The sequence below is a fragment of the Coptis chinensis genome, chromosome 9 (genome assembly GCF_015680905.1).
Source record: "Coptis chinensis isolate HL-2020 chromosome 9, ASM1568090v1, whole genome shotgun sequence".
NCBI lineage: Eukaryota > Viridiplantae > Streptophyta > Magnoliopsida > Ranunculales > Ranunculaceae > Coptis > Coptis chinensis.
The window spans coordinates 65,077,695-65,104,880 of NC_141464.1; the positions used below are offsets into that span (position 1 = coordinate 65,077,695).

The 27,186-nt window shown below is 35.0% G+C and overlaps 1 protein-coding gene across 1 annotated transcript; it reads left to right on the forward strand.

Moving 5' to 3' along the window:
• Positions 1-24,768: 24,768 nt before the first annotated feature.
• LOC147477366 (small ribosomal subunit protein mS78 (rPPR3a)-like) lies at positions 24,769-26,234 on the forward strand. Its single transcript, XM_086583836.1, has one exon. It carries the CDS (start codon positions 24,866-24,868, stop codon positions 25,994-25,996), a length of 1,131 nt encoding a protein of 376 aa, XP_086439962.1. The 5' UTR covers positions 24,769-24,865; the 3' UTR covers positions 25,997-26,234.
• The last annotated feature ends 952 nt before the right edge of the window (positions 26,235-27,186 follow it).

The window sequence follows — 27,186 nt, forward strand, 5'->3', positions numbered from 1 at the left end:
TTAGTTTGTGTGAAGGCAATACTAATGCATTTTGGGCTGCCAGGTTAGTAAAGATAATTTAGGTATGAATGAAGTGTGGCTCAAGAATTGTGGGATTATTAGTCATACTAGCAGTTTTAAGGACGTACTTGGGCATGACTGTTTTGGTTAGTCAAGTAAACCGAATGCGGAAATTGAATCCAAACAAGATTGTCGCCAATTTCAAATGGCGCATTGGTTTTGAGTCTAGACACAGATTTCGATGGGTGCAGGCAGTTGGTTCGTGAGATAACTACTAAGGTTCCCATATATCTTGCGAATTCTTTGAATAGTTTGAGGCTTGAAAAGAAAACCGCTGCTATTGAGATATTGGAGCAATTTGATTGGGAAGTTCCTGATTGGGTTATTGTTCTTGGAGGAAATCTCGAAAATATATATGCTTTTTACAATCCTTGGTGGCACTTTCTTCGGTGAACAAGTATGTTCTTTATTCGATCCATTTAAACGTGTTTATTAATCCATTGGATATTACTTACATAAAGATAATAAAAAAGTGTATGTTCAGGATAGACAATGGGTCTATGTTAGTTACTTAGTTCCAGAAAATGAGATAGTTCATGGGATTATTGTTAGTTGAATGTGGTTAGTTTTTGGATCTGAATATAGAGGAAGTATGTTGAATAAATATAAAATGAGTATTTTAAAGAGGGGTTTAGTAGACGTAGTCGTCAGGAGAGTTTTGATACAATGCTTGATTATTTGTTCTTTAGCATGTTAAAGAACACGTCGGTCATTAATCCGGTAGTGTTAAATTAGATTGATTGAGTTGACTAGGTTTTTATGTCCAATCTTGATTATCAGTATGCAACACTATTCATCCCATTTGAAACCAACGAGAGATTAATGGGTTAAACAAGTAGATTTAAAGAATTGACTCTACAAAGTCCTTTAATGCGCACTAAAGGAACCCATCATCTCTCACCCACGTCTATCCTCATGGCTTCCGCTTCAGGTAATGGCATAACACACTCAAATCTATGGCAAGATATACTATTTAAGCAAAAATGATGAATAAGACGAGTAGCTTGCAAGAAATTATGTTTAAAAACCTGACAACAAAAAATAGTAATTGATATACTGGATAAGATAAATTCAACAGAACATCCAATAATATCCACAGACACCATGCTGCATTGACGTTGAAGAAAAATAATGCATGGTGTTGTAAGAGATCACAGTAGCATATTACATGTCAGAAACTAATGAAAAGAAAGAGTCATTAATTAATTCTTCACTTAACTAACATACGCTTACCCTTTGCTTATTTATTAATCTACGGGGTTAAACCATTTGTCCAAGTTCAAGTAAGTTTTGGTCAACAACGATGGTCAACTATAGCTTAGTTGGCAATGATATTCTCTACCAAAAATTTTCATCGTGACGTTTGTTTAGTTCAACATTTTCTTTGAAATTCTAAACCATCAACTTTGTGTAGTGAGCTATGAACTTCGGTAGGTTATAAACTTCAAATGTTATAGTTGTTATCTTGTGTTACTAAAATGTTCAATATCGTTGCATGCCCTATCCGGATTACGAAGAGTTACATAGGAGTATTATTTATTATTGTATTGTATCATAATCACAATCGATTATTTATATTGTGGTTTTAAGTAGCTTCTATGTTTGAGACCAGGAGAGCCTACTTTAACATATATAAGTACTTATCAGCAGATGTGTAATACATGGGACCTTGAGATTGGGTGTGCTAGAGAAATATATATTAAGTTGAGACTCGAGCCTCCTTATGACAACCATAAGAGATATAGTGGAGCTTCTTGATGATGAAGGACATCGACGCGTTGAGACTCGAGCCTCCTTATGACAACCATAAGAGATATAGTGGAGCTTCTTGATGATGAAGGACATCGACGCATTCTCAACATCAGAATTACAGGTGGTCATGGGCCCCGGTAAGACTCATTCCCCATTAATTGTTCTTTTAGTTCCGTTTTGCAAGTGCTTATAGTGAAGAACACTTTTTTTGTGATGGCAAAATATTCCTAATATCATATAAGTATGGGTCTTTGTTATTTTTCCATTGTGTTGTTAATAATCGTGTAAGATTTACAAGTTTATTGCATTGGATGTGAGTTTTACTCCAACTTCTTCTTCTTTCTTCAATCATTACACGGACTTGCATCTTCTTCAACCCGTACTTCTCTATAAGTCTCTCGAATCAGATAAGAGTACTTATACTAAAGCAATGAAAGTTGGTTGTTGCATCTCTTTCATCTCTAATAGTTTAGGCTCTTCTTCATCGAATCAATTGAGCTACAATTACCGTTTCAACTTACTTAAAGTTGGGTTATTTTATTGCATCGAGTGAGGTCGAGTGTCAAAGTAGCATCTGTTGGGTTATTATATTTATTATCATGTTACAATTTTTCATAATTGTTTTATTTGGAGGTGACTTACTTGCTGCCCCAATATCAATTAGAACAACTGATTTTTCTTATTATTTATTTATTGATTTATTTTATTTTTTTCCTGATAGAAAAAAGCTGAATTTATTTATAACAGCTAAATTTGTAGTTGGTTGTCCGCATTTAGAATCATGTCAGGTTGTAGTTAGCTTGGTACCCTCCTACTTCACATCAGTTTGAACTTTGAAGCACAAGGACACCACAAACAATGCTCAAGTTGATTACAACGTGTGTATGGTTGACATAACTAACATTAGTGCAATAAGTACGCTAATATGGTTTGAATTGAGATACTTTGAGGCTGGTTTCTTTGAGGTGACTAATCAACTTAAGTAGGTAGTAACGCACGCTAAGTATCTATTTTCAAGTTGAACCATTGACTATAATTTTGGGGACATTTAGCTGTAGGTCCAAGTTGAACCATTGACCACCTAATGATGCCAAATAGGTTGGTAGTCTCACCATATCGCTCTATTTTGCACCTCGAGCAATATAATTGGTTCCTACAAAAGAGGAGGTCTTAATAATTAGAAATAGCTCCTCAGATTTGTTTAAATCTCCTTCATTTAATTTCGTATTACTCTGACCTCCTCAAATTTTATATTTGGGGCCTCTCAGACTTAAACTTAAAGTCTTAAACCCACGAGTAAAGTAAAAAGAAAAAAAAAACCTAACGAGTAAGAAACCAAAAAGTTCCGTCTGTTAGCCGACTGCTAACAAACCTCACCACCACTAAATCTCATCCTTACATTTATTTTATTTTATTTTATTTGTCTTTTTGGTATTGAAGCAAGTTCATTTTTGTTACCAATTTTGGGATAGAGGTGTTGCTTTGGAAAGTTGACTTTACGAGTTCACAGTGGAGAGTTTTTCTACGTGGCAATGCATGGCTAGAATTGTGCATACAACGGATCACTTTACCTCTCATCACTTTATCGTCGATAACGTTTGCTACGTGTAATCATCACTCTCGAAACATCACATCATCTCTTCTTTGTATGTGAATTTTCTTTTTCCCTTTAGTTTTCATAACCGTAGCACACTTATATAATGGAGAAGAAGACTTCAACATGGTGGTCTAAGCAATGGTTGACATGATCACAACACAATATGGTAGAGATGATCTTCATTCTTGAGCTCTTTGGTACACTTATCTGGAACATATGGATTGCAAGAAATGTGCAGGTTCAAAGGTATACAACCTGATCTATTGAGTGCAATATCGAACGCACAAAAACTTTCGGAAGATATAATCAAACATCTTTATGGTAAGGTTTGCAGAACAATTTTCTACCGGAGGGTGAAGTTAAACAACACTAATGGCTCCGCTAGGTTAAATCCAGAGCCTGCTGGAGAGGGAGGTGTGCGTAGGGATGACACTGGTATGTTCATATTTGCCATGGTCATTCCAATTTTTCTTGATGTATCTACTATCCAGGCATCCAGCAAACATTTTTAGTATGTTATGTATCATCATCTTGGAACCTATATCCATTCTCTATGTATAGCATTTTAAGTTTCATATTTGCATTACTGTATAGGAAGAATGATATTGAGTCTTGATTGAACAGTATGACACGTGTTTTCACATCCTAACGAACTCTTGCACCTAGGTGAGTTGTTTTAGAAGTTATGTGTTGTGGAGGTTATAGCATCAATAGGTTAAGGGTATATACTATTAATTTGGAAGTGTTCCTCCTCGGGGATTGTCTGCCTACACTATGTCAATATAAGCTACCAAAGATATCAGCATACAATTTTTTTTTTTTTTTTTTTTTTAATTTAAATTCTCTGAAAATTATGATTAATGCTTTTAAAAACATAGGAAGGAATTAGGACTCTTTACCAACGAGAAACATGTCAAATTATACATGAAGCATTTTGAGAATCCAAAGATGCACCCAATCATTTTTCCTCTATTTCATCTACTTTTTATAGTTTTTCAAGATATTCAACACATGGTCTTTTGACCACTCCCATCCCGACATTTTTACCATTTGTTCTTTTGGTTGTTGTGAATGATGAGCGGGGCAAAATACATAGTTGGCATAGTTAAGTCCTTGCAATCAAAACACGGTGGAGGTGTAGAGTGGCTTGCTTCTCTTCGTAATTTGAATCTTAATGAAGTTGTTGAAGCTCTCGTACTTTTACGGTGTTGGTCCCAAGGTAAGTAGCCTGCATTGCTCTATTTTCATTAGACCAACACCATGTTATTCTGTTGACACACATGTCCCGCGGTATCGGCATATACATTTTAATTCTGTTTTGATTGCTAAAACATGCAAACCGGCTCTTTCACTAATATTATTATTATTTTTTCTAATGTCTTCATTTTGGGTTAACGGTTGTGGTCGTGGAGTATTTTTTGATGAACTGAATGAAGTATTGACAAGAGAACTTACTGAAGATGGTCACTGCCATGCGTACTGAAATCGGATTACCTCGATATGGTCTTCTAAGATTGAAACTCTTTGGATTTAGTTAGGGCCTAATAGATCTGCTGGTGCTTCTGGAATTGATGCATTATTGAATGGATTGGAGATATTTAAGCTCGGTCAAAGAGGGGATCTTTCTTATCCATCAAAGCCATCGAGGTTGGTGGAAATGCATCGTGTGAAGAGGGGCGGGCTCTTTGGGTTGGAATTGGATCGGGGATTACTTCCATTGTTCTTCTTGCATTTTGTGTACTACGCTTTTTACATTCGTGGCCAAAGGAAAAAAAACAGCTCCTCGCCAAAAACAATCCACGGATGGCCCTTTTTTCACCATTGAGGGAACATGGTATCACCATTGATATCGCATTATAGAAGTTTGTGACCACCAAGTATTGATGCCCGCCATCGGGATTTCATCAAGAATATGATTCTTGGTACTTCCAGTAGTTGGGGTGATGTGATGTCCTCATTATTGACTATACTACTTTGGAGGTTTTGTTTGGTATTTCCAAGGATGGTCAGACCTGTCTTAATGCAGGATATGTGAAGATGATTTTGTTTAAGCCCATGGTCGTGGAGACTTTCTTTGAATACCCGCCACTCGGTCTTTTTGCTATGAGGGACATGTGTCAGAATGTTGCTGTGAGAGTCATCAGGAGTGTTGAGTAGAAATACCCATCTGGAGTCAAGGTAAGAATGTATGCAGCCAAGAAGAAATGAACCAATGTCTTCTTTGGTGAGGTTATTTCCATTAGCTATTATTGTCGTTGTTTTGTAACAGTTCATATACTGCTTTATACATTGTGAAGGGCAAGTAATTTGCCAAAAGCGACTCAACTGTTTAAATGGTGTTATGAGATTTTTTTAGAATTCGCTTTTATATATTTGATTAGCGTAGGTTGGAAATAAGTAAAGCAACATCATCTGATGAGGAATAAAGCCTCAATACTAAAGAGGTTTGATAGTTCTTTGAAATTGTTTTGGTTCTAGATTTATGGTCTTAACCATTTTGTGACTAATTAGTTGCGAACAAGTCCACACTATAAACTTAGCTATCACCCTGCCTTTATTACTATATGCAAGATTATCGAAACAATTAAGTTCGTGTAAAAGTTATTCAATTCAGATTTTGAAAAATAACAGACAAGAAACATGTAGAAGGCAGATTTACAAGTTTTCCCCAATTTATTTTACTTCACTAGATGTTCTTTTCAATTGTAATAGCAAGTCTGATAATCAAAAAGGATTAGTGGAATTCGTACTATCATTAAGGTAATGTGTATCCAATACTCACATGTTGCCTAAAAAGAAAATGTTAAAGACAGAAATCATTAATGTAGCCGTTAAACCATCTTAGTTATCCTATTATCATTAGGACACTTTAAAAGGCCATAGGTCGTAACACATGAAGTTTATCACTGTAACATCAGTACTCCAGAAAGCATTCATATCTCATCTTTCAAATTGCACCAATAACCAAATTTGTGAAATTATTATTACAAATATGGTTCGCTCACAAGCTATTTGTGGTGATGGAGATTTTCAGCGAGACCCGACAAGTAAAACCAAGGCCGATTTGCTTAATTTAAGATAATTGGAAAAAAAATCTTATCTAAGATATATACAAATCATGCCTTATCTCCTATATCTATACAAATCAGTAGTAATTGAAGCAACTCCTAAAAAAAAAGGAATGCTAAATAATTATAAATACCTCCCTAGATTTGGTTAATTCTCCATAATCTACTATTCACTTATACACATTCAACAAAAAACCTATTACCATACTCAACCAAAACACCTCCTTACCGTCTTTATACTCAACCAATATCTGTACATTGTTCACCAAATCAGGTACTCTTCTTACTTATTTATGTTATGTTTGATTCGATTTTTTTTTTTTTGCTTGGAGATGGGGCTTGAGTGCATCCGGGGCCTCTATGAGATCTGATACCTCCCCGTCCGGTCCATCTCCAAGAGACATTCTGTTATCTTAGAACCTGGTTGAAGTTGTTTCACTAGCGGGGAATAGACCTCTTGCTTTTATTGATAGCTATTATATTTGTTTTAGTAAATTTTAGTAGTTCTTAATAATAATTTTATGTCTTATGCAACTTACAGTTCTAATATGGTTGCAAGAGGGACAACAAAGCGCACTACAAATAGTGCTAGAGCAGCACATGGTACAACTAAACCTATAGCTGCAAGAAGATCAAGAACAAACGTATCTGACCCTGAAAATTGTTTGGCAAAAAAACTAATTCTTAGTACTCCGGTACTAAGTAAAGAAGAATGTAAATTTAATCGATCTAATCGGATGTCTTCTTTAGCAAAAAAGAGGAATAGACCTCTAGGTGTTGGTGATTTGCAAAATCAGTTAAAGAAGGATTTAATAAAAGAAATTCCCATAAAATAAAATAAAAACAGACCTCAAAAGAAAAAGAAACTGTTTTGATTCGCTCAGAGATGATGATTACTATTCACAAATCAGTGGATGTGAATCAGATGTTGATGAAGAAAGCAATTCATATGAAGACATGATGCTTGGAGAAAGTGAACATACAAGTAAGAATTTAAATATATGTTATTTTGATATTTAGAATGTAAAATTTTAAGCGTGTTATTTTGTTATTTTTTTACACAGAAATTTTCAAGAAGCATGGAATTTTGGAGAACCAAACTGTGTGTGTTCTTTTTGTGGAGCAATATTATGGTATGAAGAAAGGGTTGGGCGAACAAGACAAACCAAAAAAGCCACAGTTTGGAATATGTTGCCTACATGGAAAAGTTCAACTTCCTATTTTGGCTAATGCACCTCCATTCCTAAACCAACTACTAGATCATGAAAGTGGTACAAGGTCAGCAAATTATAGAGAAAATATACGGGCGTATAACTCGATGTTTGCTTTCACATCAACCGGAGGAGTGGTTGATAAAAAATAAACAACGGAAAGGGGCCATATGTTTATAAGATAGATGGGCAGAATCATCACAAAATTGGAACCTTGCTACCAATTCGAGGTTAGCTTTTAAATTTGGTGGAGTTATACATATATACAACAAATGAAGTGCAAAATATTATATTGTTTTGGTATGTATAATTTTCTTTAATGAACAATGCAGAAAATAATTTGACATTTGATTTTTCTTAATAATTTTGTGATTACATGTCATTTACCCGCTAATTTAGTTTTTTTTGTTCTTTACGCTTGGTCGATTCCTAAATTTGGCCAGTTATAATTATATGATGATAGCCAATGAAGTGCAAAAGCAGATTGAACTCTTTTAGTAAAAGATTGAAAAGAAAAAACCGTTAGATCCAAACATTATAGCGGGACTCATTGAAATGTTAAATGAAAACAACATAATAGTGAGAGTTCTGGAATGGCGGAGATAGATTTGAGAATCTGAAATTGCCGATGTTAGTATAAGACTCATTAGTACAAGACAATTTGTGGAAGAGTATACAACATGCCAACTTCTAATGAGGTATTTGGTCTCATTGTTGGTAATGGAGATGAATCTCAAGGTCACCGTGGCGTTGTTGTTGACAAGAAAGGATACGGCTTGAAGAGGATCGATGAGACTTTTCCAAGTTTTATGTCAATGCAATACCCTCTCTTATTTCACGATGGAGTGATGGGTATAGACACTGAAATAAAATGAGAAATGGTAGTAAAGTTGGTAAGAGACAACATGTTACCATGAGAAAGTATTATGCTTTTAGAATGCAAATGAGAGCAAATGAAGGACTAACAATATTTAGAGGTGGTCGATTGAAGCAACAATTTTGGGTTGATGCATACATTCTTCTTTGAGGAAATGAGGCTTTTTCGTGGGTTAGAAATAACCAACATACGATTCGTGCTGAACTATACCAAGGTATGGTTGATGCTGTTGTTTCTGGGGATACTAAACCTGCATCTGTTGGTAGGCGATTAGTTTTACCATCGTCTTTTACAGGTAAGTTCAATCAAATCCCAAATACTCACTTGCAACCTTTGAAAATGAATATATAATGACAAATGATTAATTTTACCATTGTTTTTTATAGGTGGTCCAAGATATATGGTTCAAAATTATCAGGATGCCATAGCCATTTCGGATGTTTGGAACTCGATATTTTCACCACATTTACTTGCAACCCCAAATGGCCTGAAATTCAAATGGCATTGGACAAGGTTTCTAAGGTACTAAAACCACGAAGATGCCCCCTGAAATTATTGCTCGGGTATTGAAATAAAAACTCAGACGAGTTAATGATCGATTTCTGTGGCGTAAGCATTTTGGTAAAGCTTGGGCAGGTCGGACTTTATGTTTAATTCTTTTGCCTATAATTTATAAAATGCATAAAGCCATCAGTTCTGGCATAAATAAAGAAAACTTAGTACATACCTCTTGCTTGAACAACCGGTCGAACAAAAATAAATATGAAAAACTAGGTAAAAATATTTGCATATTTACGGATAGTAATGTCAAGACAAGACTATTGAAGGATTACTTCTATCAAACGTTTAGAATGCTTTATATAATCAAAGTATTGTCTGCTTTACGTTTATATAATCAAAAGCAAAAATCAAATGTACTTTGATTATATCGCTCTATTCTAACAAATCTTCCACTAATTTTACGTTTAGAATGCTTTAGTATGTTAGAAAAGACCATTATTAGAAAAGTTTAGTTTTTTCTATTGTACTGACAGCATATTATTTGTTGCTGCGTCAGTCAATAATCACTCCCTCTAAACATTGAACATTGTCTAATCCATAACAAACAGAATTAAGAGTTCACACAGTACATTTAACAACTTATCTAAAAACACCATCAGAGAATCAGAGTCAAACCGATAAACTAAAGCCTAAAGAAAACTACAAACACATGTTGAAGTATGAGAGACACTGGAACATTACTTCAACACGTCTTAGCATTGATTGAAACCTTACATAATATATAGCCCCCCACCTTTTCACCTCTCCCAACCATATTACAGATGTAGTCGATTAGCCCACAAAGTTGGTCAGTGAATGCACTGTTTGGTTAAAGATTGCATCAATCTCATCACCATCCCCATTTCAAGCTGTAATATCAACAATCAAGCTCAAAAGTTAAACGCACAGAAATGAAGCTGATGAATTGGATTAAAATGAAGTACACGTGATAGAAAAATAGATACCTCATCTGGAGTCTGCTCTCCTCTAAGACGACAACCATCAAACAAGAAGGCAATTGAATTGAACTCGACAGATGGATGGCGATCACAATATGCAATCATCAACTTCATTTTCATCCTAAATTAACACGAGTCGGTTCGAATTACGGTGACTTCGGTAGAGATACAACAAGCACCAAAGTTCAAAGAACACACCCCTGACGCTAGCAAGCAATAACCTTTCCAATACGTAGTTTTAATAAAAAGACTGGATTTCAAATAACCACATCAATGCTATTTGCTAAGTTTCCAAATGTGCGACTTTCAAATATTCGTTAGGCGGTACCGCTAACTAATTTTCTTTGTAATGAGAAAACCCAAACTGCACGATCTCTAATTCACAAGTAAATCCTAAAGTTACAAAGAGTAGACGGCTCAATGCTGAATCGATACATAGTAGCACCCTTTGATTCGCGATAACCAATCCGAGAACCGAAGCATCGACATAAAATGGAATTCTAATATACAAATCTTTTCTTTCTCCCACATTAATTGAACTGAAGTTCACTATAGTAAAAAGTTCGCTTTATTATCTTAAGAGATCTTCCCTTATTCTTGAGCGTCGTTGTCACCTTCTTCATAAGTAAGGAAAGCTCTTATCGCGCGACAACCCAAGATGCCGCGAACGGTGCTTATTATTCGTATCGGTATTGCGGATTCAATCTTGGGCATAATAATCACTAAGCCATGCCAGTAATAGTCTCTCTAAATTCTACAAGAGAATTCAAAGCTGAAAAAATAACATAGATGCGTATATAATCTATTCCGAAGCAATAATAATATTCTTTTGTAAACCAAAGTTTCTTCTCAATTTGTTTTTCCAAGTTTTGACTATGCCAGAGAAATAATACTTTCCAACTTTTGTTATGCAGCAATATACACAATAGAGTTTCAGAAGAGGGGTTTACCACACGCTCATATCTTGCTTTTCTTGGATAATGGTGCCAAGCCAAAGACCCTACTCAGATCAATAAGTTAATATTAGCAGAGCTTCGGACCGAGTAAGATAAAGTTGCATATGAAGCGATCCACACGGTTTATGATACATGGGCCCTGTGGAGATTTAAATTCAAGATCGCCATGTATGTTGGAAAATAAGTGCTCTAGACACTATCCTAAGGCCTTTTGCAGTGAGACTTCTATTGATCACAATGACTTCACCGTTTATAGGAGAAGAAACAATAGTCGTAAAGTCACGGTTAAAGTTTTTGATAAAACTGAAAAACTGGACAATAGGTGGGTGATACCACATAATGTCGATTTGTGTGTGAAATTTCAAGCACACATAAATGTTGAAACCTTGTAATAAGGCGAGGTCGATCAAATATCTTTTCAAAGTATATTAACAAGGGCAAAGACAGAGCCAACGCCATTATTGTCGAAAATGTCGCGACAGATTTAGGCCACGTGGAAACAAACTATTAGAGATGTAGAGCGAAGTTGAACATTTTCTTGATTGTCGTTATCTTTTCTCGCGAAGCATGTTGGAGGTTATTGAATTTTGAAATTCAATACAGAAACCCAAGCGTAGAAAGGTTGCCATTCCATCTTGAAGGAGATCAAATGGTCTATTACGATTGATAAAGATCTACGTAAGAAGTCATAGAAGCGAGAATATATCAAAGACAAAGTTTACAGAGTGGCTTAAAGCAAATGCCATGTACCCGTCTTCCAGAGAACTTACTTACATGGATTTTCCAACTAAATGGGTTTGGCAAACCAAAAGTAAAGAGTGGACTCCAAGAAAAGGTGGTGGTAAAAAAAAAATCGGCCGTGTCTACTATGCTCACCCTACATCAGGACAAAGATTTTACTTGCGTATATTGCTTAATATTGTCAAAGGCCCTAGAAGCTTTGAAGAGATCAGAACAGTAAATGGAACTACTTATCCTACCTTCAAAGCGGCATGTCAGGTAACTTCTAAAATGAATGCTCCAAAAAATTTAAAAGATTTTCATAATTAGAGACACCTATTATGCATGTATATTATTTGATTTCATTTAGCACATTTTTTTGTATATATATATATTATTAAATTAAATTTACCTGTCAGGCACTAGGTTTGTTTGATGATGACAGCGAGTGGGATGATGCTCTGAAAGAGGCCAGCGGATTTCAAAGCCCTAAAGCGTTACGTGAATTGTTTGTGACATTAATGTTGAAGTGCGAGATATCATTTCCTGAAAAATTATGGGAAAAACATCATCATGCTCTTGGAGAAGACATCTTATATCGGTATAGAAGAAACAATGGGAATCAGACATTGAATTTATCAGAAGAGAAAATAAAAAATTACACTCTGTGTGAGATTGAAAATATCATGCTCAAAAGAGGAAAAACTTTGGCAACTGTGAAGGACTTTCCATTTCCAGATATGAAGGACAAAATGCTAGCTGGGAATAAAATAATTGCAGAAGAACTTGACTATAACCGTCGTGCATTACGTGATGAATACGTTAAATTGCATGAAGCCCTTAATACTGAGCAGCGGGAAGTTTTCCAATCGATTCTGAAAGCGTATATTCACAGAATGGAGGTGTATTTTTTGTTTATGGCAGTGGTGGAACTGGAAAAACGTATTTGTACAAGACTATCATTTCAAAGTTGAGATCAGAAGGTAAAATTGTACTTGCAGTTGCTTCTTCAGGAATAGCATCACTCCTTTTACCAGGAGGGCGAACAGCACATTCAAGGTTTAATATTCAAATTCCTACCAATGAAGATTCAACTTGCAACATCTCAAAACATGAAGCACTGGCCAAGCTCATACAGAAAGCCGATCTTATTTTATGGGATGAAGCACCAATGACTCATAGGCACGGTTTTGAAGCTGTTGATAGAACTTTAAAAGACATAATGGATGAAGAAACCAAACATTTTGGTGGCAAAACATTTCTAATGGGTGGTGACTTCAGACAAATTTTGCAAGTTATTCCAAGGGGTAAAAGAGGTGACATTGTTGACGCTTCAATAAATAGGTACGATTTTAGATATATCAAAAAACACAATTTTATCAAATAATTCGCTTAGTAACTTTGAACAATTTATTTTTTTTACCATATTTATCTATATTTGACAGGTCCAAAATCTGGGAAGAATGTAAAGTATTTCATCTGACTCAAAACATGAGATTACAAAATGACAGAGTAGACCCTAAAACAGTTAGCTCTATAGAAGACTTTAGCAAGTGGGTTTTAGATCTTGGAAATGGAAACTTGCCAGCAATTGCTATGGAGAATGATATTGAACGAACATGGATACAAATTCCAGAAGATCTCCTTATTCCAGAATCCGATGACTCTATCCAAGATATTGTGTCAACTATTTATCCAGATTTTGCCAGAAATCATAACTCGGTTAAGTACCTCAAGGAAAGAAGCATCTTAGCCCCTAAGAATGAAACAGTTGATGAAATTAACTCATACATTATTTCATCACTACCAGGAGATTTACAGAGTTACTTGAGTGCAGACTCACTTTGTCCCATAGAAGGTTAGCACATCAAATAAATAAATAAAATTGGGAAATGGACTACCTAAGCATCCCAAATAATTCATCAGAATTGGATGAGGATTAGTGTAGTATTAGATCAATCAAATTTATTTTTTTAGTTGTTTTCGAGCTAAATTCTATATTGGATGAAGATTAGCACAGTGTTAGATCCATCAAATTAATGTTTTTGTTTTTTTTTTCGATTTGAATTATCTATAGTTCATCATAACTTAATGAAATATTTATTTTTCTTTACATTTGCATTTACTTTTACAAAAAAATAAAGTTTTACATTTATTATACAGATGAAGGCAAACAACCGACTACCAATAATCACGGCAGACATGTACACAGGTTTAGATGATACTACTGACAACTCAATGGTTAGAGAAAAAAATATCAGAGCTATCACAATCACAAAAACCACTGAAATTGTAATGGATTTCAATGCTGATGAAGAAATTGCAAAATGTATTGAAAAAAATGGAATTGCCTCAAGGAATGAAGGATTTGTCAACCGAGTATTCAAGATCAAACTCAAGAAATTTATGATGAATTACGCAACAACCAATATTTTGAAAAAGGTAAATCAATACGTTTTACATTTACTGATTGTTAAAAATTAACAAATCAATGTTAGAGATAAAAAATGATATATATATATGGGGTAGGATAGAGGCACATTCACTGTAGCCACATTGTGGGCACAGTGAATCCACACCACCAATCTATCTCCAATCCAACGGACTATCTCGACCATCTCAATTCTCAAGTATCAAAACGAAATTAATGAAATTTCGGAACAGTGAATGCACACAACTAATCTTAAACACGAAATTTTCAAAATTGAGACCGATCTGAAGGTTTCTTCATATATCATAATATTTTTGTGTTTTATTGTCTAATATATCTCTGTTTGGGAGTTTCTTTTATGTGATTCAAGGTTTTGTTGTATCTAAACTCTCGTATGGAAATGGTTACCTTGAGGGGTAAGTTTTTTTTTTTTTTCTTTCATTATCATGTAATGTTATTTTCTTCATTTTGAGAAATGGGTGTTTCATGGTGTTGTGCAGTTTCATCAAGATCGGTGGTGGGAGAGCTCTTCCAACTGAATCGGAGGAGCACCCTAAGATTTTCAGGATGAAGCTTTGGGCTACTAATGAAGTTCGTGCCAAATCCAAGTTCTGGTAACCAATCTAACTATGATCATCATCATCATCATTTTTTTTTTGATTTTTTTGATGATCTGATATGTTTTGTTGTTTTGGTTTGGTTGGTTTTATAGGTATTTCTTGAGGAAGCTGAAGAAGGTTAAGAAGAGCAATGGACAAGTGCTTGCTATCAATGAGGTATTTCATTTTTTTCATTGTTAGGCTTGTAAAGGAATGTTGTGTTGTGTTTCCCCCCTCTATATAATGATGATTGTTATGTGCTTTGTGAGGACATATGATTGTTATGAATTTGCTAGTTTGCGTGTAATAAGTGAGAATCTCTATCAAACCTATGTGATATGTCCTTGATGTCACTGTAAATGTTGATAATCTAGCTTCATAGGCTGCTTATATAATCATTATTATGAACATTATAAGTGGCATTATTCTACACAAGTTACATGCTATTAGGGTCATGTGCGGGTTTAGCAGTCACATGCTTGTTTGGTTGTATCAGTATTTGTATCAGTATAGCTTGTTTGTAGGCCATGGAAAATTCATATATGTAGTGAGACAATTTAGCGTTTAACTTAACTAAGTGATAACGTTTTGTAACTGATTGGTTGGTTAATGGCTCATTAATGATTTTTTTAACATGAAACCCAATATGAAGGGGAATTTGATTTTTCTGCCAGTGAGTGTGTGTGGCTTAACTCATTGATATAACTTTGCTTCTACAAGATAAAACTTGTCGGATGACTCTATGACCACTTAACATTTCTTGAAAGTCGATTGTCTTGATCACCTAGGCTTTAGTGCGATTCAGTATCACATTATTAATCTAAACTCTATCGATCGGATCTTAAATGAGAATAGTTATACACTTACTAATCTTTTAACAGATCCGTCAGAAAAAAAAAAAAACCACTTTTTTTCTTGGTTCTTATACAACCATCCGAAGACTTGCAAAGGCAGTCTAAGTGATGTTGTTTCATATCTATTGCCTTGAATATTTTATATACCGCGAAAAGAAGTTATTTGAACTAGAATTGATGTGAATATCTGAATTATTCATAAAAAGAGTTGTATGGACTAGTTATCCGTTCTCCATTGTTGAAGTAGCAACTCTATCCGTCATCTTGCTATGCCGATGGGTGTTTGGGGTTTACTTCATCAATGCTTCTTTTTCGATTTTGATTATGTGGGGACGGTGGGGTCAGATCATATTTTTCGATGTTGGGGTTGTTTTATCTACTTCAAATGTTTTGTTTCTCAACATCTATGGCTTATGTTGTTATGCTTCTGGGTAGTTATTATATTTGTTTCTTGTGTAAGATTTGAACTCTATAAATCTCCTTCCTTACTATATGCAGATGTCATTGAGCCTGTCTCCACACCTAGGAGCATAGGCGAGTTTTTTGGCATGTTGGGTGAGCTCGCCGATCAACCACGGGGAAAAAGAACTGGAGCAGAAAGGATGAGGATGAAGCAATGCAGTTAAAGATTGATATGCCAGGACTAGGCAAGGAACATGTCAAAGTTATTGTTGAGGTGGACCTTCTGATTATCAAAGGAGAAGCTGATACTGAAGCAGGTAGTGGAAACAATTACTCCACTAAGTTTGTAGGAACTCTGACAGCTTGTAGGAACTCTGACAGATTATCAAAGGACAGCTTGTAGGAACTCTGACAGCTTGTAGGAACTGTTTATGTTTCGGACCAATGTTTCGGACCAAAACTTGTTCTCTGACAGCTTGTAGAAACTTGTTTATCTTTATGTTTATGACAGCAAAACTATTTAAGTTGTAGGAACTGTGACAGCTTTTATTTAGCTTTTATTTTCTGACAGGAACTATTAGAACAAACTACCAATCAAACTTATTCTTTGTTATTAGAACAAACTACCACTTAGGTCCTTAGTGATTTGTTGTGTTTTTCATAGATCTTTTTGAAGTACTGCGTCTTAGTGTTTTAAGGGAAGCCCCATTATGAGAGGATCCATGAAGTTGGTAGATATTGTTTTGGCTTCTTCGTGAAATTAATGTCTTTTAGGTTTATCTGCATACAAATTAGTTTACAACGTCATGCTCTGTGCATCTTTTCTTGTTCATCCTGCTCTTTATTCAGGTTAGTTATACTTATAGATGTGGTAGTCCTTTGTTCAGGTTCGTTAATCCCCGTGTGTTTTTGTTTGCATGCATATGTGGTAGTCCTTTGTTCAGGTTAGTTGTTCGCTTGCGCTTTTGTTTTTTCCCAATCTTTAACCATGCCCCAGCTACTAAGTTCCTTTTCTTCCTGAGGATCAGTGTCTCTTATCACTTATTTAAATTGATGACCGAAAAAAATATCTTTCGTGTAGTATTTGTTTTTCAAGTTCGAATGTTCTTTCTTTCACACTGGATGTCTGAATCCACAATCATTAATGAGAGAAAGGTGAGGTACTGGAAAATTTAGAATCTAGGTTTCAGTGTTTCTGCTCATCCTCATCCTTTTCTCGCTCCAGTTCTTTCCCGTGGTTGATCGTGAGCTCACCCAACATGCCAAAAACTTCGCCTATGCTCCTAGGTGTGGAGACAGGCTCAATGACATCTGCATATAGTAAGGAAGGAGATTTATAGAGTTCAAATCTTACACAAGAAACAAATATAATAACTACCCGTAAGCATAACAACATAAGCCATAGATGTTGAGAAACAAAACATTTGAAGTAGATAAAACAACCCCAACATCGAAAAAATATGATCTGACCCCACCGTCCCCACATAATCAAAATCAGAAAAGAAGCATTGATGAAGTAAACCCCAAACACCCATCGCAAAGATAGCAAGATGATGAGATAGAGTTGCTACTTCAACAATGGAGAACCAGATAACTAGTCCATACAACTCTTTTTATGAATAATTCGGATATTCACATCAATTCTAGTTCAAATAACTTCTTTTCGCGGTATATAAAATATTCAAGGCAATAGATATGAAACAACATCACTTAGACGCGACCGCAAGTCTTCGGGATGGTTGTATAAGAACCAAGAAAAAAAAGTGGTTTTTTTTTCGGCGGGATCTGTTAAAAAGATTAGTAAGTGTATAACTATTCTCATTTAAGATCCGATCGATAGAGTTTAGATTAATAATGTGATCTGAATCAAGCACTAAAGCCTAGGTGATCAAGACAATCACTTTCAAGAAATGTTAAGTGGTCATAGAGTCATCGACGAGGGTTTTATCGCGCCGAGAAGCAAAGTTATATCAATGAGTTAAGCCACACACACTCAATTTGGCGTAAAAAATCAAATTCCCCTTCAGATTGGGTTTCATGTTAAAAAAATCATTAATGAGCCATTAACCAACCAATCAGTTACAAAACGTTATCACTTAGTTAAGTTAAACGCTAAATTGTCTCACTACATATATGAATTTTCCATGGCCTACAAACAAGCTATCCGATACAAAATCGATATACAACCAAACAAGCATGTGGATCGCTAAACCCGACATGACCCTAATAGCATGTAACTTGTGTAGAATAATGCCACTTATAATGTTCATAATAATGATTATATAAGCAGCCTATGAAGCTAGATTATCAACATTTACAGTGACATCAAGGACATATCACATAGGTTTGATAGAGATTCTCACTTATTACACACGAAACTAGCAAATTCATAACAATCATATGTCCTCACAAAGCACATAACAATCATCATTATTATATAGAGGGGGGAAACACAACACAACATTCCTTTACAAGCCTAACAATGAAAAAATGAAATACCTCATTGATAGCAAGCACTTGTCCATTGCTCTTCTTAACCTTCTTGACTTCAAGAAATACCTATAAAACCAACCAAACCAAAACAACAAAACATATCGGATCATCAAAAAAAAAAAAAAAAAAAAAAAATGATGATGATGATGATCATAGTTAGATTGGTTACTGTAACTTGGATTTGGCAACTAACTTCATTAGTAGCCCAAAGCTTCATCCCGAAAATCTTAGGGTGTTCCTCCGATTCAGGTTGGAAGAGCTCTCCCACCACCGACATTGATGAAACCGCACAACACCATGAAACACCCATTTCTCAAAATGAAGAAAATAACATTACATGATAGAATGAAAGAGAAAAAAAAAACTTACCCTGAAGGTAACCATTTCCATACGAGAGTTTAGATACAACAAAAACCTTGAATCACATAAAAGAAACTCCCAAACAGAGATATATTAGACAATAAAACACAAAAATATTATGATATATGAAGAAACCTTCAGATCGGTCTCAATTTTGAAAATTTCGTGTTTAAGATCAGTTGTGTGCATTCACTGTTCCGAAATTTCATTAATTTCGTTTTGATACTTGAGAATTGAGATGGTCGAGATAGTCCGTTGGATTGGAGATAGATTGGTGGTGTGGATTCACTGTGCCCACAATGTGGCTACAGTGAATGTGCCTCTATCCTACCCCTATATATATATATATATATATATATATATATATATATATATATATATATATATATATATATATATATATATATATATATTTTTTTTTTTTTTTTTTTTTTTTATTTTACAACTATCTACAGGATAAATTTTCGACCAAGAAGACTTCCAAGAGCAAATATTTTTTTATTTTTACAGGCCATAGAAAAGAAAAAATATGTCAACAACGAGGAAAACAAGGACACACACCCAACTGTAGGAGAAGCAACTTAAAGAACATTTGAATTAGAAAACGAACAAGTTTTCTATATCAACAACACATAAACCATGAGAGCGTGGCAGGAATAGCACTATAAATAAAAGTTTACTATTTATGAACATTAGTCACTATTGAAACTGCTGAACATATTGCATTTCGTTAAAATCATACCTAAAATGAATTACATTGTGTTTATTTATAGAAGTAGCTTATGTATACAGGATTTGGTGTTTTCACCGTCCTCATTAAAACCTTGACTAAACGACATAACAAGCTGCCCATTATGTAAACAAAATTTGATCATCCATTAGGAAAGACTTAGACAGAAGAAAAGAAAATGAAGCATATCCAACCTCTCTAAGAAATGTATATCAAGCTAGACATTTACCTCATCATTCTTGTTAAAGATCGACCTAAAAGAGAAACCACGGACATTCTTTGGAAGAAGGGTTGTCCATCTCGCAAAAACAAGAAGACGGATCATTTCAGAGAAACTAGCCGTGAAACAAGAAAAACGAGCATAGTTGTTGATACTTACCACATATAGGAACCACTCATCAGCTCTAAAGGCCCCTGTGAAACCACATCCCGGAAAAAAAATTTAAAAAATTAAAAAAAAAAAAAAAATTCTTCAAGCGTGGATTTGGGGATGAAGTTGGAGGTGTAATACATTTCACTTGAAAAATAAAATAAAACCTTGGTTATCGGGAGAACAAATGATAGTATGGTTGCACCATAGTTGGTGACATTGATAGAGATATCACCCTTCTTTAGCTCATAAATTCAAACTTTTTTCTTTGCCTCGGTAAGATTAGAAAATGTTTAATTTGAACAGAAGTTGCCGATACAAATACCCTCTTAAAATATGTCTTCTCAAATTTGTTGGGCCTAGGCCCAATAATACATGGAGAAGTTTGAAAAAAATAAAACTAATTTAAGATAAGTTTGAAAAAAAAAACTAATTTAAGATAAGTTTGAAAAAAAAAAACTAACTTAAGATATATATATACAAATCATGCCTTATCTCCTATATATATATAAAAAAACTAATTTAAGATATATACAAATCATACCTTATCTCCTATATATATGTACAAAAAAAACAATTGCACTACACATATCCAAAAACGAGGTGGCCTACTTTTTTCCTCTTCTCCATTATATACAATTCTTTTCTTAGTTCATTTCATATTGATTGTTATTTTATTTTTTTTATTATATTAAAGAGTATTGGATAAATAATTTATAAATTTTATTATGTATATTGCAGATAATGGCGTATGAAAATTACAGCTTATGTAAAAAAAAATTGCTAAAGGAAATTCTAGAAGCAGGACTTAACGTTCAACAAGATCCGGTCTACAACACAGAATTGGAGAACGGACGATTCAAAAGCACTGTAATATTAAAGGTACCAAAAGACTTATTCTTTAACAATGAAGACGTCGTAGCTAAAGAAATTGATGGAAGCACTACATATTCTGTTTCAAAAGCAGAGGATTCAGCAGCTTTTCACGCAATACAGTTTATAAAGGATGAACGTGATATAGAAATTGAAGACTTCAATTTCAAAGAACTTATGAAGAAAAGAAAAGAGGTTGAAGAGAAACAGAATCAACTCGACGTTCTCAGAAATATTATGCTAGATTGTATTGGGTTTTTATTTTAAACATCTGCGCGTGTCGTTTGAGACAAAACTCTCGAGTTTTTAGCTAGACGATATGGCGTATTGGGAGGTGTGGGAGGTGTATTGGGCTATTAGTATTGAGCAATGGTGTACGAGCTTAGGGTCATCTTGGTTTCCTTCATTGGAAATGCTCATTTCCTTAATAACATCACGAAAGAAAAACATCTTCTGTTGTATCATTTAAAAAAACATTGACAAACTCAACCACAATTAAATGGGTTAATAGACTTTATTATGGGCTATGTCTAAGATGCACTATAGCCCTAAGAAGTGCACTATAGACCTAAGCGATAAAATTGGATTGTATGTGGTCAATTTAGTTCGTATTACAGATTACCAAATAGGCTTATCACTTAACTCCACATTTGTATACAACCCATATTTTAATATAGTTTTGAAGTAATATTTTTTATACATAAAAATCATATAAAAACGGGCCCCGTTAAAGGAACTTAATTACTATCATAAGTGAAAATTCCACAATATCATGTAAATACAAAACTATATTGTAACACGTAAACTTGATAATTGATTTATATACACATGAATAGAAGACTATACGCTATCCGGACTCATCTTCATGTAGTTCAGAACACCCAAGTCCCCAACACACACATGTACAACTCATCCTACTTTGTCTCTTAAGTATCTTAACCAATTGGACTAAAACAAAATTTAACTAAAACAACTTACCCATCCATGGCGTCTACGGTAGTAGATAAGTATGAATACAGTGAATATGAAACTAAAATAGCAGAGAGCGAGGACTATGAGTTTAGGGGAAATGGGTTTGTGGTTAGAGGCGTAAGGAACGATGAAGGAAGAAATTCTACAATTCCACCCAAACAAACTTCAAATGTCAGAACTTCCTCTTTTTTTTGTTGTAAGGACATAAATAATAGATCCTGTACACGTGGTCTTCCAATAACAAGTCACATAAACGAAATAAAAAAAAAAAAAAAAAATTGAAAATAAGTAGAGACAAAACCAATATAACATAGCCCATTTCAAAGCTTATAGACAAGTGTTTACAATTTCCCTTATTTTCAAAGCAGTAATGTTACACCAACCAACTTATTTAACATTTTGAACTACTATTTATATCTACTGATGTGTCAAAAGTCCTAATCATTGATTTACATAGAGACATGTATCCGCATGTATTGTAATGCAAACCAACATTATCCAAATAGTCAGTTGCAATAGTATGTTTAAAAAGTAAGCCCATGTAACACTACTCCTTTAAAAAAAAAATGCATTGGGTTTTTATTTTAAAATAAACAATGAGACCAAAACAATTTTATGAACAACTCAATGTTTAGACACCTACAGGATTCGACTTCCGCTCCACCAATATCACTCAAAGTATTTCTAACCTTGGAGCAACAATGCTGAAGCATAGATTGACCCCTCCACCAGATGAGATTTACAGTCTTCACCGAAAACCTTTAAGAACATTCTTGGCCTGTATCAAACTTGGGGCTATTGTACAATGTAGGGAACTATTGCTCCAAGTTTATGATCAGTATCAGTTTGGTGATGACGATGATGATGTCCAGTCAAGGATCTCCATATCGTGATACACTCTGCACCATGACTATAATTCTTTATTCATTTTTATTGTATAATATAATGTTGGAGTGGAATATGGTGACCTGTTGCCTTCTGTATTTGAACGTTAGAATATGTCCAATGACATTTGTATTGTGTAGTGAAGAAATGTCAATCAGTTGCCACTTGGTTTGGAATTACTTAATCGGACGTAAAAGGAAAATTATACATGGTGTGACACTTCAAATGTAACACAAGCCAATGAGAGAAGACAACACGTTTTATTATGTATTTATTGCTTCTCACGTAAATTATTTTTCTCCTTTTCATAAGCTCTTGGAATGTGGCGGAAGTGGTTAGAGAAATGGGCACATGCACAAAAGCACGAGTAGCCCGGGCGTTAGAAAGAAGAAGAAAAAATAAGCAACGCTTTGAAGCGTAAATCGAAGTTCGGTGAAGCGACATTTGGTATAGTAGATTTGAAAGAGAATGTAACAAAAGCAAAGACACCATAACTTGAGTCCGAAGAGAATATGATCGATTACAATGGTGATAACTTTAAATTTCATGCAAGCCATCAATCCTACTCCTCGAAGATAGATGTTATGCACAAGCCTTCAGTAGGTGATGTGGATTTCAAAAAACCACAAAATGTCTCTCCAACAGTTGATACAAGTCGAATGGAGATGCAACTCGAGGCCACTTCTCAAACATTACCCTGCCATGGGAAGGAGACTTTCTGATAGATGCAACATGGAGATGCAACATGGAGTTAATAATACTTAGTAGAAAATTTTGTTACTAAGTATGAGAACACAACATTAATTAATAGTAGAAAAATAAACAACTACTCAAGGACACCAGCAGATAAACCAGCCACATTAATACTTTGGCAGATTTAAATCTTCGTGTAGTCATCCCCAGCGCAAATTCTTTAGAAATCAATCAAAAGATAAAAATCTATAAATATCCCACCAACAACCTATAAATTTTAACATTGAATTTCTTTTCCGTGACAGATGAAAAACCTTACTTTACACATTACGTGTGCATCAGTAAGCTTATCATGAATTTGACAACGAACTAACAATAGAAAATTAGGAAACTATAAATACGAGAGCGAGTTCAAGCGATATTGGGAAAAATAAAAGTGCATTTATGCGATTGACTGATTGCCGTTGCTAAAGTCAATGAAAAATAGATAATCGAGAGATAGGTTAACCCATTTGCTTTCTTAAAAAATAAGAGTGAGAATACACGTGTGGAAATTAGAGATACAAGTGGTAAAAGTCCAAATCTTCATCCGTAGCAGAATCAGCTGAAACAAGAGACGCATTGGCATCCAAAGAAGCAAGGGTGAGCTAAAACCCTGATTCCATAATGGCATAAAAATAAGACTCTAAGTGGGTTTCGGGGTTTAGCATCCAAACAAAGACACAACCCGTATTCTTTTCTATTTCGGTTAGTATTTTGTTTTTCAAATCAAAGGAGGCGACCAAGGGGCACCTATTTGCATCCGAAAAGCGGTAGAGTCCTCCCCTTACTTTTCGGGTTAGGAAAAGACTAAGTATACTAATGAGCTAAGAATTAAGCCAACATTTATCATAAAACCCATTAAAAAAATGAAAATTAAAAGACAGCCCAAAATTTGGATATCTTAATATACTATAAGGACTATTGATAAAAAAAAAAAAAAAAAAAAAAAAAAAAAAACATTTAGTGTAACAAATTATTGGCGCTAGGAACTTCAATCAATTAATTTACTTTCCGAGTTTCAATATAGTTTGGAAGTAAGATTTATTATACATAATAAAGCAAATGAAAATAATTATATAAAAACGGGCCCCGTTCGTTGAACGAGTCCAAAAATCTAGTAATTCCAAATGCAACTATTTCAATATTTTCATCCCTCTAGTAATCTAGTTGAAATCTTGGTTGATATGCATAATACAACACACATTGGCTTCCAAATTCCAAAACAAAATAACAGACCATTTCTACTTTTGAATTCTACAGAATTGGCATTTCGAACGAAATTCCACTAAAGTTTCATACATTGCAATAGCTTCCGAAACATGAGGCCCAACTTTTCACTCCTTCAGTTTTGAGCTTGTTCCTCATTTCTCACTGAAAACCTTAAACCCTAAACCCTAACATTTTCTAGCTCTCCCCTCAAAATGTCATCACTCTCTCGTCTTCTCTACCGACATTTCTCCACAGCATTACCCACAACAACAAACACAACAACCATTCCCTTCAAATCTTCCGTCAACAAACTCACTAACCTTGTCGAAACATTCAAAAAATCAGCTGAAAGCTACCGTTTTCGTTCCAAAACCCACATTTACAAATCCACAATCCTCCGTCTCGCTTCCGCTAACTGGTTTTCATCTATTGAAGAAATACTAGAAGACCAAAAGAAGTATCATGACATTAGAAAAGAAGGCTTTGCTATTCGTCTCATTTCGTTATACGGAAAGGTGGGGATGCTTGAACATGCTAAAAAGACGTTTGATGAATTGCCCGAGTTGAAATGCGAAAGAACAGTGAAATCTTTTAATGCACTTTTAACTGCTTGTATTGAAAGTAAGAATTATGATAAGGTTGAGAAGTTGTTTAGAGAGTTGCCTTTGAAGTTAAATGTTGTTCCGGATGAGTATTCGTATACTATTGTTATTCAAGCTTTATGTGAAATGGGGAATTTAGGTAATGCGTTATCGTTGTTGGATGAAATGGAGGGGAAAGGGGTGAAGCCTAATTTATTTACTTTTAATGTACTTTTGCGTGCGTTTTATGAAGATGGGCGGTTTTTGAATAGTGAAATGATTTGGGCTAGAATGGAGAAGAAGCAGATTGTGCCGGATATAAGAAGTTATAATGCTAAGTTAAGGGGGTTAGTCGTTGCGGGAAAGATTAAGGAGGCGGTTAAGTTAGTTGAAAGTCTTAAGACTAAGGAGACGAAACCTAATACTATTAGTTATAACGCTTTGATTAGAGGGTATTGTAATGATGGAAAGTTGGACGAAGCAAAGAGGGTATATGATGATTTGCTGAAAGATGAGCTAGTTCCGAATAGATGGACATATGAGATACTTCTTCCAGCTGTTTGTGAGAAAGGGGATTATGTTTATGCTCTCAAGCTGTGTGAGAAGAGTTTAGAGAACAGTTGCAGAATCGAGGCAGGGTTAGTTCAGACTGTTGTTGAAGGGTTGGTGAAGATGTCGAAAGTTGATGAGGCGAAGAATCTTGTGTCTCTTGCGAGGCATAAAGGTTATAATAAATCGAGAGTGAACTATGTGGACAAGTGAAATTAGCCCCTCCAACGTTTTTTCCAGTCTTGTAAGTTTATGAAGTCTCATCAGTAAAATATGTTTATATCTACTGGTGATATCATTTGTTTAGACTTCTACTTCAGCTGCCATTTTAGCAGGGCTTTTGCATGTGTTACTTTATGTCTCTTTGCTTGGGCAAAAAAGAATATATGTAGTCCAAAATGTGTTTTTGATCATTGATAGAAAATACGTAATAAGTAGGTTTTGTTGATTATTCATTGTATGGTGGTATGGGTTCCTTGTTTTCCCGCCCTGGTTGATGTTAGCCTATGTTTTATTATGGACGATGATATGACTTTTGGTTAGAAATCTTCTCCAGGTGCCATTTTGGTAGGAATTTTGCTAATGTTACTTCTAGTACTCTTTGCTTTGGCATGAATTAGATTAGTGAAAATGTGCTCGTTATTATTGATAGGAAATGTGTGTGTGTCAGGGGAACAGGAACAACAAAAGATACTAGTTCATACTCCAGCTGAATCCCAGGAGGCCAGGAGCCCTCACCTCCTATCAGTTGCAACCCGCAGTGAGTCCTAACTGTCCATTAGACGACCAACTCTGTGGTATCTTCTTTGATTAGAGGTTGCTCACCAATGCCAAAAAGTGGCTTAATTTCCGTCTGGCAATTATCATTTTTATGGTGTAACACCTCTAGTTGCATGTGCTCCTGGTACCCCAAGTAGTCCATATTAGCAAATTTCTCCCTGTACCTTTAGCCCGATTAGCTGCCCTGTGATAGTGATCCCTGCAGGTAGATATCGAAGAAAAATGAGATTACTTCTATGTTGAAAACCAAAGTTCATTGCACCTAAATACTTCAGCTTTGGTTCATTGCACCTAGTACTTCAGTATTATCAAGCAAATCTTGGTGATTGATGCACAAGTATACTAGTTGTTGTGAACCTTTACAAGTAAGTAGGGATGTCCATTCTGCGAAACCCGAAACCCGCCCAAAACCCGAAAAAAAAACCCGCACCGAACCCTGCCCGAGCCCGACAAAACCCGAACCCGAACCCAGACCGAAATACATAGGGTCGGGTTTGGTCACACTATCTAAACCCGGACCGACCCGAACCTGACCCGATAATTTGGCCTTAAACCCGTTAAAAGGGTTAAAAAGCCTGAAACCATATCCAGACTGAACCCGAACCCAAAACCCAATTATATAG

What these genes read in the sequence shown, in the direction of transcription:
- LOC147477366 (XM_086583836.1), top strand. Translation starts at nt 24,866, where the DNA reads ATGTCATCACTCTCTCGTCTTCTCTACCGACATTTCTCCACAGCATTA.